The sequence below is a fragment of the Lynx canadensis genome, chromosome B1 (genome assembly GCF_007474595.2).
Source record: "Lynx canadensis isolate LIC74 chromosome B1, mLynCan4.pri.v2, whole genome shotgun sequence".
Taxonomy (NCBI): Eukaryota; Metazoa; Chordata; class Mammalia; order Carnivora; family Felidae; genus Lynx; species Lynx canadensis.
In genome coordinates, this window is record NC_044306.2 from 41938105 (window position 1) to 41952604 (window position 14500).

The 14500-nt window shown below is 42.6% G+C and overlaps 1 protein-coding gene across 1 annotated transcript in view; it reads left to right on the forward strand.

Annotated features, from left to right (window-relative positions):
- ZMAT4 (zinc finger matrin-type 4) overlaps nucleotides 1–14500 on the forward strand; it is a 275186-nt gene that overhangs the window by 49590 nt on the left and 211096 nt on the right. The window contains exon 2 of the mRNA XM_032593036.1: nucleotides 1866–1955. Within this exon, the coding sequence (XP_032448927.1) occupies nucleotides 1866–1955 (90 nt within the window). The remainder of the gene's footprint in view (nucleotides 1–1865; nucleotides 1956–14500) is intronic.

Here is a 14500-nt window from a genome sequence, read left to right on the forward strand (position 1 = left end):
TTTCTCCAGCCCAGGCTCTGTGGCCACATTCAGCATCCTGCAGGTGTTTAATGGTTCTTTTTTTCTCTTTTTGACTGTAGCAGTATTCTTAACTTTGCCACTACTCCTTACCTCCAAAAAACCAACAAAACTGGAAACTGTATACAGATTTTAGTAATCAACATATTTATTTGCAAAAAACTGTACCAGTCTGCACTGCATCATTCTCAGAACCGTGCAGCAGTTGAACAATGCTGTTGAAATCATCTGGCACAGGTCCACATAGGTCTCTATTTCACTGTCCTACCAATCTCCCAGGCAAACAAGACTCCAGGTAACCCGTGATTAAAACTTATAATACAACCTGGAAATGGCTACAAATGTATTTCAAAATCACACTCCAGTACCTTTATATGTCTGTAATATCATTCATGTTCCATTAACAATTTTAAACCCATTTAAAGGCCTTGAAAGTGTTCAAGGACTGTTTTAGAAGCATCGTTTTCTTGCTTTGGGCACAATAAGGGGATGAAAAATGTGATAAAGAAGGAAAATGAGACAGAGGGATTTATATCATATCCTGTAAACAAGTTGCAATTTGCCTTGCATTCTCCGAAAATCATTTTGCCTTTGTGGCTAATCCATGAAGGCAAACCATCATTGCAGGAGCTTGGCTGGGCCCCAACTGTAAGTAAAGGCAAAGCAGAACCAATGCCTGGAGAAGAAAGAAATCAGCCCTGAGCAAAGGAAAGGGATAGGCGATGGGAATTAGATAGTGATGGATTCAAGGAGAATGCACATCAGAGCAGCAGTACAGATTCAGAGTTCAGGATTGGTGCACTTGCTGGTGAGACACGTTAAGCATTATATGGACTGCAGTTTTTCATAGGCACTGCCTCATTTGATTCTCACAGCAACCCTAATAAATATCACGTTCATTTTGTACACCGAGAAAAAGAGACTCATTTTAGCTATAAACAAATTAGACTGACTTGCTCAATATCACACAGCCAGATGGTGGTGGAGCTGCACTTGGGATCTGAACTTGTCACTGGTGGTGCTCTTTTCACTCTACCATCCTGCCACAGGTAGCAACTTGGGAGTTAAAACTGTAGGGTTCTTTAAAGGTGTGGGAAGTTCAGGTGGGCTCCCTATTGAGCAAAGTAGTAGAAGAAAGATAGAACTAAGACGAGGTCAATTCTCCATGCTGGGTGTGGACCATTCAATACAGGCAGAAACCCATAGTCCTGCTGATCCTACAGGATATGGAGCTTTATTTGTTCAACTGCTTTGCCTGCTTGCATGCAACTTGGGCTCTGATCAGTCCTCGGGCTTGCATATGATATCTTTTGTTTGCTTATGATATCTGACTTGGGAAGATCTCTTTTGATAGCTTATTAAGGAGGCTCTATCTAGCATGGGAGAACCAGAGATAAAGCCTTCTGTTGGAGATACTATGAGTGCCAACTCCCAGGAGGGGGTGGGGGGGCACTGTCCCAAGATCCTCATGGCAGGGAAGTGGGAGGGTGAGACAAGGCAGGGGATCTAAGCTTTCCATCACAGTTGATCCTTGTATTGTTCTCTCTGCTGACCCATTCTTATTTTGAGGACAATTAAATATATTACGCACCCTATGCTTCAAGATCCCAGTGTTTTAACTTTAACTTTCTTCTTTAACTGTGTTTTCTAATCCTGAAATTATGTTGGCTTTATAACTTTGGGCAAGTCACTAAACCTATGTGAAACTTCACCCCACGTAATTCTCAGGAGTGTGGGGAAGTGTTTTTAATGAAAGTACTACTTTGCACTTACGGTCACTGGCTAAGTTTCCAAGGGTTTAAAATGCTTTCTCTTTCATAGTATTTGCTTCTTCTTTTCCTTCCCAGAGTCGAAAACATGCAAGCAAAGTCCGACTGTATTACATGCTTCACCCCAGGGATGGCGGGTGTCCTGCCAAGAGGCTCCGGTCAGAAAATGTGAGTATCTGGCACCGTCCGATAACCTTAGATGATTTGTTCCATTTGCTAAGAACTTTGCAAGTCTAGGAAGTATAGTCATGTCCACCTTAGCAGAAAAGCTAAGTGAGTAGAAATTATTCTCATTAAATACTACAGAAAATGTTACATGTAAGCAAGTCTTTTCCCTTTTTCCCGCCCAAACTTGCCAGTATGGTGTTGGAGAACTTTGTGATGATTCCACACTAGGGCAGAGCCGAGAAAGAATGTACAGAAGGAACAGAGAGCAGCTGGCTGAGGGAAGGCAGGAGCCATCAGAAGATAAACAAAAGTAGGAAGGATGGCCTAAGGAGAAAACCTGCCAGAAATATCAGATACTTTGCTATTAACATATTTTATTTTTCCTTTGGTGTCTAAAACTGAATGCCAATTCGTTCCTTTGTAAATACTGTGCACATCTTGCAAATAAAAATACTGAGGGTTTTGATCAGTGCCCCTCTCCCTGAGGGAACATTTACTTGGGAATAAAATGACAATTAGGAAGTTGCTTTGAGGATGTAAGGTCAGAGCAAAGGGTTTACTTCAGCCAGGCCAAAGCAGGGACTGATAAAATAAATATTCCTTCCTCCCAGTAGGGCTTACTTTTCCTAATGAGTGGAATATTCATATCCATCCATTGCAGAGGTCCTCTGTGATAAACACTGCAGATGAAACAGAAATCGCTTGTCCTTTGAGCACTGAGGAGGATGCAGGCATAGAATTTATGCCCTACACTCTTGCTTATGCTTGTGATTCCTTTCTCCTTCTGCTGCCTTATAGATGGCAGTCTTCTTTTCTTATTAAAAATTAATATATGATCATTGAAGACACTTGACAAGAACCACACTTGTGTGTTCTTCACAAGAGAAAAAGAGAGAACAAGAGAACTGTGGATGACCATGAGTAGTGAGCATCAGGGGCTGGTGTTAACGAATTCCAAGCACGCCTCTTACATCGCACATGAGCTATTCATGCGCAGGCTAATCTGGAACACTGTGGAGTTGTCTTTACTGCCTTGGTGAAGCAGCATTTAGAGCTTATTAGAGGGAAAAGATGTCACAAAAACTTTTCAAGCTGCTAAGAAGTGGGACAGAGACTGGTTCTGTCAGCTCTTAGCCTTATGACCTTGGGCAAATAATTGATCTCTCTCAACCTGTTTCCTCAATGAGACTATAATAATCACCCTTTCCTCACTGGGCTTCTGTGAGGTGTACTGTTATATGCAAAGTACTGAGGAAAAGAGATGAATAAGGCCCAGATTTGCCTTAAAGAAATTCAGAGTGGAGTGAGGGAGATCAACATTGTATAAAAAAATTGCTGTAATTGCACAGTGTAGGTGTTTAAGACTCTACACAAAATCCCATGGAGACAAAGGGCAAGTTATCCATGCCAGGACGAGTTGCTCGGGGATGGTGTTACTGAGAGTTGGCATTTGAGGTGGGGTCCTTGGGCTTGAATGGATGGTACCAGTTGGAGGAGGTGGGGGGGGGGGGAAGAGACAGGTGCATTCTTGGGTGTATTCCTATCAAAATAACTTATTAAACCTCAGGAGAGTTGACCTGAGCCAGCTTTCATGTAGTGTAAGAATCTTGTAGCTACAGCAGAGTCCTGCTTTCCATCTTTCCATTAGTGGAGAGGACAGAATTAGTTCCTTTTCTCTGAAATTATCCAGCAATGATGCCTGTGTCACTTCATTCAGTAGCTTTTTCATGTCTTATCATAATAGTCAAAAACAATAGGGTTCATATACATTTGACAATTAGCTCTTGGAACACAGATTATTTTCTATCTGCTCAAGTTCTAATCATGAATGTTGTACTTACTTATGTCTGAGCTCCTAGGGAGGGCTTGACTGGGCAGACAGAAGGGGGACACTGGGACTCAACTGGTGTTACTTGAGGACATGGTCTTTGGCATTCTGGTCAGACCCATGATTTACCCACTCAGGCCCTGGTTCTGCCAGTAGCACTGGGAATGATTTATGGAGGGGAAGATGTTTGGATTTTTAGAGCAGGAAGTATTTGCAAAGATTCTTTACCAAAGACCCCTTTGAGAACTTTTTCCTCTGGTGTATCCTGAGTTTTGAAAACTTGGATCTACTAATGGTCTGGTTTTTTTTTAATGTTTATTTATTTATTTTGCAAGAGTGGACGGGAGAGGCAGAGAGAGCATATGTGCGTGTGTAAGCAGGGGAGGGGAAGAGAGAGAAGGAGAGAAAGAATCTCAAGCAGGCTCTGTGCTGTCAGTGCAGAGCCCAACATGGAGCTCTAACTCACAAACCATGAGATCATGACCTGAGCTGAAATCAAGAGTCAGACACTTCATCAACTGAGCCACCCAGACATTCCTGCCAACGATTTATTTATTAAATCATATTCTATAGCTTTCTGTAATCATAGTATAAGACCAAATCAGTAAGCAGGAAAAGCAACATAATGACTCTACTTTTTGAAAGAGATTGTTGATGATTTTATGAGGGTGTGTTTGTGCATACATTTCATAGGTAAATACATCATTTACCTTAGGCATTTTGACATGCTGGATATAGCATGGAAGCCACCCCAGTCCCTCACTGGGGCTGTGAAAGTTGAAACTGGTAATTATTTGGCCAACTTTCTTTTGTACAGACTCATACCTTAGGGTTGAAAGGCTTAATATGCAAATAAACAATGGCCAGCCATATGGAAATAGAACTTTGATACACCTGAAGCTAATATAACATTGGGTTTCAACTATACTTTAACTAAAATAAATAAATAAATAAATAAATAAATAAATAAATAAATAAATGAAAATAGCACTTTGACCCATAACCTATAGCCATCCTGGGAGTCCAACCCATTAGTATATAGAAAACAGCCCCGGAAGCCTGCCTAAGTTAAACTTGTAGGAAGTCAGACCGTTATCTCTAGTAACAATCCAGGAAGCCAAACCATAACCCCTGTAACAATAGGCCCCAAATGGTCTGGACTTGATTAATACTTGATAGCTTTCCTAATTTTTGTCCCTGCTCCCTGTTTGGAACCAGCCAGAGAAAGCCAAATAGGCACTCCTAAACAATCACATAGGATGTCCACCTCTAGTTCGCCTACCTACAGCTTCCGCACACAAGCAGTCTCCAATCAGGGCATACCTGAGTCCTCCCCTTTATTCCGTTACAAAGCTTTCCCACTTATCCGTTTGCTTTGGAGTCTTCTCCAAGGTAAGTGATGGTGACTGACATTCTTGCTTTAGTAAGCTCTAAATAAATAGCCTTTCTTTTTCTCATTTGGTTGGTCTTGTTTATTTCCACAGGGCTATAAAATGGGGATAAAAATAACATCAGTGTACAGGTTTAGCATAAGGTCCAAATAAGATAACTTATTTATTCAGCACTTTATTTTCAAAGCTCTTTCTACCTGCATTATTATTATTGATTCCCTCTCCACAAATACCCTGTGTCTTAGAAGAATGTAACACTCTGTTCCACCTGCCTCTCCATCCTTGCACATCCTCCCCACTGCCCTGCTTCCTGGGGCTGTGACAGGTTTGTAGCCCAGTCTCGGCTGGAAATAGTTTCATGGCCACCCTGACTACCCAACAAAGTGAGTGACTTCCAAAAACAGAGAAAACTTGTTTCTGAGTCTCCAATCCCTGAATGCACCTGAACCTTGGCCCCACAGTGATCCCTAAAACTGATAGGGCTGATAAGTAATGGCAGCCAGCCCTCCCTCCCTACTTCTTAGCCCTCTGGGAATATGCAGTAACTCCAAATCTACATACACATGAACACAAGTGCCTATGAGTATTCCCAGGGTCAATTGTCATTTCTTCTCCAGGTTATTTGACTTTGTTGTTGCTTTTCAAAAACTTAAAATTCATTTCTGCCTCCTAACCTGGTATTTCCAGCTTTTTAAATTCCCCCTTCGTGTGCTTCAAATGCTCATTCGGATCTTCTATGTTTTTTTTTTTTTTTTTCCCTGAAATCTTAGAGCAAGACATTTTCCTCCTGAGGCCACAGAGTAAAATTAAATGCGAAATAAATTGTTATAGTTGATTGCCTTAGAGAAATTTTCTGTAATCCTGTGAGCATTAGAGCCAAAAAGGAACATAGAGCGCATCTAGTTCATTGAGAGTCTCAGGTTTTCAAGATACTTTTTAGTATCTTCTCACTTGCTTTGGAAAAAAAAAATGTCTACTTAAGAAACAACATTTTTAAGTAAAAGGATGATTTCATTTTACCTTTAATTTTATTCTGTAAGGATAAGTAACTGCCAACAAAAACCACCAGTCAGTATTAAGTACATAGTGTTTTTACATCGAGTTAATAGAATTCCTCCTAAGTGGAAAAACTTGACATTTGGTTGGTGTAATCAAGCTTCTCACTTTTAAACACTTACATGATTTCCTATAGGTCTGGAATATCCAGCAGAGCTGGAGCACCTCCAGGATCCGTTTCATGGGTCCCTAAAATCCTGGGTTCCAGGTCAGGAGGACTATCTAATCCGACTGTTTTGTGATGAAGGTGAAAAAAAGGTCCAAAGAAGTACCATGACTTGCCCAAATTGGTCAGGCCTGAGGCTGAGACCCTCCCTGCTTCCCTAAGTTCTATTCCTAGGCTTCTCCCACATATCTTGAAATTCCGTCTTATATTTAGACATTGAAGCCATTGCTGGGTCCAGAGCCAGAGAGCACTGCTGTTCTGGGGCAAAGTAATAATAGCTGGTGCTTAGCAGGTACCTCCTACTTATATTCTAAATGCTTTACATACATTAACACATTTAATCCTCACTCCTGTATAGGGTGGAAACTATCATTATCCCCACTTTACAGAAAAGTAAACTGAAATAGAGAAATTAAGTCACTTGACTCTGGTCATACTGCTGGCAAGTGGCAAAGACAAGGCTGGGGAAACACAAAACAAAATGAAAGAAAATTCCTCTGGTTCTGCAAACTAGCTCACCATGCCACTTCCTGAGATAGGTGGTAATCAGCTAGTAAGGACATGGGCCCTTCCCCAGGAGAGATCAGGATCTAGTTCAGGTTGGGGGTGATCCAATGTGTGGTCACGTTTTTTAAGACAGTGTGGTGGCTGTGCAGGTGCTCCCATGGATACGGGTGCTCCCACAAGACATATCCCAGGGTGTCATCTAGCACACTGGAGGGGTCCCCAACCTTTCCTGGTGGGATGGGGCAGGACAGAGTCGCCTGGAAAAAGTGACGCTGAACTGATTCTTGAGGGATACACGTGGGTGAGCCCAGTGAATGGGGGGGCAAAGTGCTCTTCTGAGTGTGGAGCCAAAATGAGTAATGTCTTCAGCAAAGCAAAATTCAAAGGTATTTCTAGAGTATAAAATGCCGGTGGGAGGCTGTGTTACTTTCCCAGGATGGCTGTAACAAATTACCACAAACTGGGTGGCTAAAAACAACAGAAATTTATTTTCTCACAGTCCTTGAGGCTCCAAGTCTGAATCAAGGTGTAGGCAGGGCCTCTCTCTGGAGGGTCTGATTGAAAATCGGTTCTGTGCTTCTCACCTCGCTGCTGGTGGTTGCTGGCAGCCTTTGGTGTTCCTTGGCTCGAGCTGCATCATGCCTGCCCACTTTTGTCATCACCTGGTCTCCTTCTTGCATGTATCTTCATGTGTTCTCTTCTTATAAGAACGACAGTCATCTGAGTGACAGCTGCTATAATAATCCAGTGTGACCTCATTGTAATTAATCTGCAAAGACCCTATTTTCAAATGTCTCCTGTTGGAGGTGGACATGAATTTGGGGGACACAGAATGCACTCAGTAGAGCACTGGAGACCAAAGTGAAGCGTGGGGTGGTGGGGAAAGGCCCGCACGTCTGCTGCGTACAATATTAACATTTACTTTGTCAACGTTTTCTGCTTTGTCAAGTGGTCTGCAGCTAAATTCATGAGCAGTTCGCAAAGATAGGTACATTTACCCATCAAAGCTGTGTGCTTTGGCCTCCAGCTGTGTGTTTAGAGCTACAAGTGGGGATTTTGTCCCTGGCTCAGCTACATATATTAGTTTTACAACTTTGTTTTGGACTTTCTAAACCTTAATTGCCATGGTTATAATCAGGGCCTATAAACGCTGCCGTGCCTACCTCTCAGAGTTGTTCAGGGACTCAAATAAAAGCTTCCTGTTTGTGGAGCCACATGATAAATGGTAAAGTGTGTGTGTGTGTGTGTGTGTGTGTATGTAGCGTTCATTAATAGAGTTTTACATTTTTTGTCTGTTGGTTCTGATCGTTAGTCTCTTGTGCGATATACAACTTCTCTAGTCCAGTTAGGGGCAGGCCTGCTGTGTTCATGGAGAACACCTGAGGAAAGATTAGGGCACCAATAAGTGTGAGGTGGTGTTTATTGATGTGTCTTAAAACAAGGGTCAGAAAATAGCTGCTGGCCAAATGTAGCCATGGCCTATTCTTGTAAAGTTTGCGAACTAAGAACGGTTTTTACATTCTTAAATGTTTGGGGGAAAAACCAAAAGAAGAATATACTGTTAAGTGAAAAATACATGAACTTCACCTTTTAATGTCCATAGACATAATCTTAGGAACATGGCCACGCTCGGTCCTTTACAGCTTTATGCACAGGGCAGCGGCAGAGCTGGGCGGTTGCGATAGACTGTATGTCCCACAAGCCTAAACTGTTTCCCCTGTGTCCCTTCACAGAAAGTGTTTGCTGGCCCCCATGTGAAGTGCGCAGATTTGGTGAAGGAAGGGGGGCGTTATCACTCCTCTTTTTGCGCATCTGTCTACTCACAGGGATGACACATTTTGGTCATTCCTTACTCTTTTTTTTTTAATATTTTTTTTAATGTTTACTTATTTTTCAGAGAGAGGGCAGCGGGGGTGGGGGGTGCAGAGAGAGAGGGAGACACAGAATCTGAAGCAGGCTTCAGGATCCGAGCTGTCAGCACAGAACACGATGTGGGGCTCAGACCCACAAACTGCAAGATCATGACCTGAGCTGAACACAGATGGTCAACTGACCGAGCCACCTAGGCTCAGAATGACCTATGTCATTCTAGACTCTTCAAGCTGCCTTGCCCTCTGTTCCTTTTGAGTTTTGGTTTATTAGGGGCCAGCAAGTTGAAGGTTTTGGCCAGTAGGAAGTATCATTCCAAACTCCTGAGCAAGAATCAACACTCTTGCTGTTCTGCTTTGGTTTTTTTCAGTGCAGATCGCTTGAAATTTAGGAAGGGGTTACGTTATAAGAATTTGTTTGAAGTCTGCAACACTGTGGACACAATGAGGACACCAGGTTTTTTATGCCATCGGCACAGCAGCACCAGTTTATGGTAACCCAAGACTCTGGACTTTTTTTGAGATAACCCTGATTTAGAATACTTGTTCTTGTCACTACAAATCAGTGGTATGTCCTGGAAAGTCCAATAATTCCTCTCCAAACTGTACCCAAAAGTGGAATCGAGATTCCAAATACACAGATAATAATTTAAAGGAGAAAAACAACAACCCAGAACTGCTCATTAATGCGAATGTGCAGTATGGCACTTGGCTCTACAAGACTCTCTGGGCCCCATACTAGGTCTCTAGCTTGGCACTGTGGTTCTGAAACTCATTTATGCTAAAGTATATAGCATAGTTACTACTTCTATCTAAAATCTGATCCAGAGGGGAGGAAAAAAAGGATTCCCCCAAAGGCAGCTATGAAAATAACTTTTCCCCCACAACAGAGGTAGTGTAGTCGGTCTTTGATTTTACTGTTAACACATCATTGGATATATTCTCTTGTTAGCTGGCCACGAATGAAGCCCTCTTTATGTGTCAAGCCCGATACTAAATACTTGATAGATATTTTATTTGAACTTTACAAATGCAAGTAGGAATCTTTACTGCCTCTATTTTAAAAGGGGTGAAGCCTGAAGCTTAGGTCAAATATCTTACGTAAACTCAGACCTTGTTGTGAATGATACAGCCAGGGTTCAAACACAATACAGTTTGGCTCTAGAACTCCGTATTACTATGTATTCTTCATTTATTCCCTTTTTAAAATTTTTTTTTTTTTTGAACGTTTATTTATTTTTTTGGGGACAGAGAGAGACAGAGCATGAGCGGGGGAGGGGCAGAGAGAGACGGAGACACAGAATCGGAAACAGGCTCCAGGCTCTGAGCCATCAGCCCAGAGCCTGATGCGGGGCTCGAACTCACGGACCGCGAGATCGTGACCTGGCTGAAGTCGGACGCTTAACCGACTGCGCCACCCAGGCGCCCCTATTCCCTTTTTAAAAGAAATGTTAATTGACTTCCTACTGAGAGTCAGGTACTTTGTTGATTGCGAGAATTTAATGGTGAAGGAAACACATGCAGTTGGTGTTGACAGAGTTTACAGGGTAGTGGGGGAAACGGCCATTATTTTTTTAAAAAATCATACAAATACACGAATGAAAGAAAGTAATGGAAAAGCACAAAATGGGGAGATCATAGGTCTTTGGGATCAGAGAAACCCTCCCTGAACAAATGATGCTTCAGCTGTGTCCAAAAGGTGAGGATGGTTTAACTAGTCAAAGAGGCAACGGGAGGCCGAAGAATGCCAGGCAGAGGGGACGGCATGGTCAAAGGCCCTGCTGTCAAAGAAATCACGGCACACTTAAGGAAGAAAACGAAAGCCAGCGTTGCTGGTGTTCAGAGACGGAAGCAGGCAGTGATGTCAGATGCAGAGAATGGATTAATGGAAAAAGGAGCAGAGGTGAATGGTTGAGCATCAGGCTTTCAATAGGCCACTGAGAGGATGGCTGTGGATGAGGCTAATGACAACAGCAAACAATGAGAAATACATAAATTCGAGGGATAATTAAGTCAGTAAAAATAGATCAATTGGATAATAGATGTGAAGCAGAAGAAGGTTTCCAAATGGCTTCCAGTTCAGAACTTGCACTGGGTGGCTGTCGCCTCTCCTGCAGCCACAGTAGTCTTCTTCCTCCTTAAGGACCAGAGAGCATGGAGATCTGAGCATGGGGAAAAGATGTGAGGAAAACCCTTTCTCGAGGTTGTTCCATATTAATCCAGGCTGAGCGGAACTGAAGTTGCATAGAGGTAAATTTGCCTCCAGTGCAGGGGTAGAGGACAGCCAGTGACTGGTGGACTTTTGTCTTCAGAGTTTCTTCCCAGTGAAGGTTTTCTACATTTCTAATGGGGAGGGTGAAGCCATGCCAGTGGCCAGGCCAGGAGTTGGATCCCACAGAGGCACAGGCTAGAGGTTCTCTACAGGTGGTTCTCTACAGGTGTTGTCCAGTGTCAGGACAGTGTGCTGAATGAATTCAAAGCTGTCACCAAGTGCCAGGGCTGGAGAGAGGATAGTATCAGTACCCTGGAGGACTTCTAGAGAGAGATGCCAAAGTTGTCGGTGGTTAAACCATGTGCATCCAGTAGGAAGACCAGGGCTATTTAAGGAGATGGAACAGCTCAGATGTGGTCTTAAGACCTAGATCCAGTGACTCCCAGTGGGTCCATCCTATTCCTCCTTAGTTGGAAAGGCAGAGGTGGTAAGACCCACAGTTTTAGACTTTATGAGGGCAAGGGCCTTAACTTATTAATCTTTATACCCCTTCCCACAGGGGCATTCCATAAATTACTGTTCATATTTTCATGATAAGATATTATCTTATTTTTTTTCTTTAAAATCATTATGATTAAAAAATAGTTTTAATTAAAAAAAAACTATCATTTGTATGGAAAATCATACAGAGTATTACCATGAAATTATATTTTGGTTATATCCCTATAAAAGTACCTTTGTTAAAAGAAGATTTTGTGAAATTGGGTTTAAGAAAATCTGAGAACTATGGACACTGTTTCAATGAGAATCTTCTCCAGGTTCTTGGTCTCATGTGGGTGATCTTCAAACAGGAAACACGTAAGGAAAGGGGGAGGATTTGGGAGATCATGCTGTCATAGCACAGGCTGGTCTCCCCAGCAGGTGCTTCTGGTGGGGACCCACATGTTCAGGCTCCATCTGGCCAGTCTGTAACCACCCTGCCCTGGAAGACCTGCTCACTTATTTAGCTTCCTTCTCACTGGCTGCTCTGAGATGAGCTGTTGTCTGTCTTTTCTTGTCTGCCCTTGAGGCTTGACCCTATTTTACCACATATCAAGGCTGTTTGTGCAGAAGTTGAGGCATAGCTAATGGAGGTAAATGTCCTTCCCGGATCCCCACCCAATTTCAGCCATAAGAAAAAAGGAAACTGATAGGAAGTTCTTCTCTGTAGGATATTTTGGTGTTGCCTCCAGAGTAAACAGGTGGATCATACTTACTGGATGATGCAAAACATGGAAGAGTAGTGGTCAAATGCCTTAACATGTGTCTTTCACTTTGCACACCAAATGGGCTCTTGAACACAAATCAAAGTATGTTTTTGTTTAGGGTAGTTAATAAAGGAATTCTGGGGATGACAGACCTCTCTAATGTCAGCTCTGAGATGTCAGCCTATATGTTGGGTTTCCTTTCAGAGGGCTAGCAGGGGTTTCCAGAAGCCTCTACCCAGCTTAATGCAGCTTGATGGCTCACGAACATGTGGCAGCTGGGTTCTTGGGCTCTTTGCCCTGTCTGCTGTGTTTCCTCTTTTCAGGTGTCTGCCTCTCAAGCTATCTTTCCTGTGTCAGTATTTTCCCCCGATACGTAGATTTCCTTGATTCACATCCTAGAGTCTCACAAAACCTAAGTTTGTTCTTCTCTGAAATCCTAACTCTTTCCTGAAAATTTTTACCACCCACTTTTAATCATTTTAAAATGGGGTCCATTTATCTCCATCTCTTCCCTGGCTACAGGGAGGGGTGTGAGAGGGTGTTCCCTCCCTTCTTTCCTTTGTCCTACACAGCACAGTGAGTCTTTACTCTCTAAGGCTATGTCATAAATCATGCCTGCTGTCTTCCCATTAGGCGACCCCACGTGCCCTCTCTGTTTCTCCTTAGTCACCTATGGGCATTCCTCATGCTCAGAATATTATTCTTGCAGAACAAAGAAGTCTGTTTCCTTCACTACATTCTGGTTTGTGACTGTTTGGCTTTGTTTGGGTTGATATGTTCTTTTAGAAATATATATTTTTTCTTCTTGCCCTAGAAGCAGCCAAGGGTTGTGCCGTTAGAATACAAGATACATTTATAACTTCATGTGACCTGGATTTGGTGCAGGTAATGCTGAGACAATGATGAATGTCCCCTGATACACACCAGAAAGCCTAGAGAAAATACATTTGAAAAATAGGGATGATGCCCTGAGTTCTACTAATTTGAAGTAAAATGTCTTTTTGGACTTGGATCCAGCAAATCTTTCTCATGTACCTGCCCCCGATCACAGACGATATTGGGAGCTCTGCCTATGTGGTCTTAGGTAATTCTCAGAGAATTTTATTGTGTGAGCATTACCAATGCCCACTTTGTAAATGAGATAAAGAAGGTTCAGAGAGGAATAGAAGCATACAAAACTAGAGGTCATCTAACTCTAGGGCCTTTTCCACCCAGCCACATCTCTGTGGCTGCCTTTGGTGCATTTCATTTCACTTCTGGCTCAGCCATTTCACATATCAGTGACATTAGTAGTTCTAGGTTCCTATAGGACACTCTTTATGGGAGTGGCTCAATGAATTCTTCTACTCAGGGCTCCAGTGAGCTAGGACAATATTCACTGGGCCATCCTAATCCTGTTCATTTCTTCTCAGGTTCCTACTGAGGGCTGATGGCCTTACAGACATATTGAAAATCTGAGAGGTGGTTACTATGGTGCCACTCAATTCAGTGTCATGTAAAGGAATAGTGCAGGCGTTGGGGACTGCCCTGGGATTGAATATGGCCTCCAATTCCTGCTAGTGGGGTAGGCTTTGTCAAGTTCCTTGATCTTTCTAAGACTTAGTTTTGTCATCTGAAAAATGGTGGCAATAGCCCATTTATCCATGACTACTGTGAAGGATGAAAATGATCATGTAAATGCAAAGCAGGGAGCACAGGGCCTGGGAGGTGGGTGTCCAACAACTGTCACTCGTTCTTCCTTTCCTTTTTTTATGTTTATTTTTGAGAGAGAGAGAGAGACAGAGAGAGAGGGAGACATAGAATCTGAAGCAGGCTCCAGACTTTGACCTGTCAGCACAGAGCCTTATGCGGGGCTTGAACTCACAAACCGTGAGATCATGACCTGAGTCAAAGTCGGACACTTAATTGAGCCACCCAGGCACCCTACACTCTTTCCTCCTTTCTAATGCACTGGGTAAGGGTTGTATTTCCTTCTGATACTATATTTGACTGGGAGAAAACACAACAAGCTGATTAGAGTGAGCTAGTGGGGGAAATTCATAGGTCTGTATTCTAGGACTAAATAAATGCTGCTGAAAGAGATGTTTTCAGTAGAAGCCCTAAGTAATTGCCAAGGAACCAGAGAAACTGTGAAAATATTACAGTGTTCAATAACATTCTTGTTTTAAAGAACCTAAACTAATACAAAGAGGGAAAAATATGGTGTTGGCATTAGCACATTGGAGTGTTGCTTGGAGGAACGCGTACGTCTTGTCATTACTTGGCTGTTG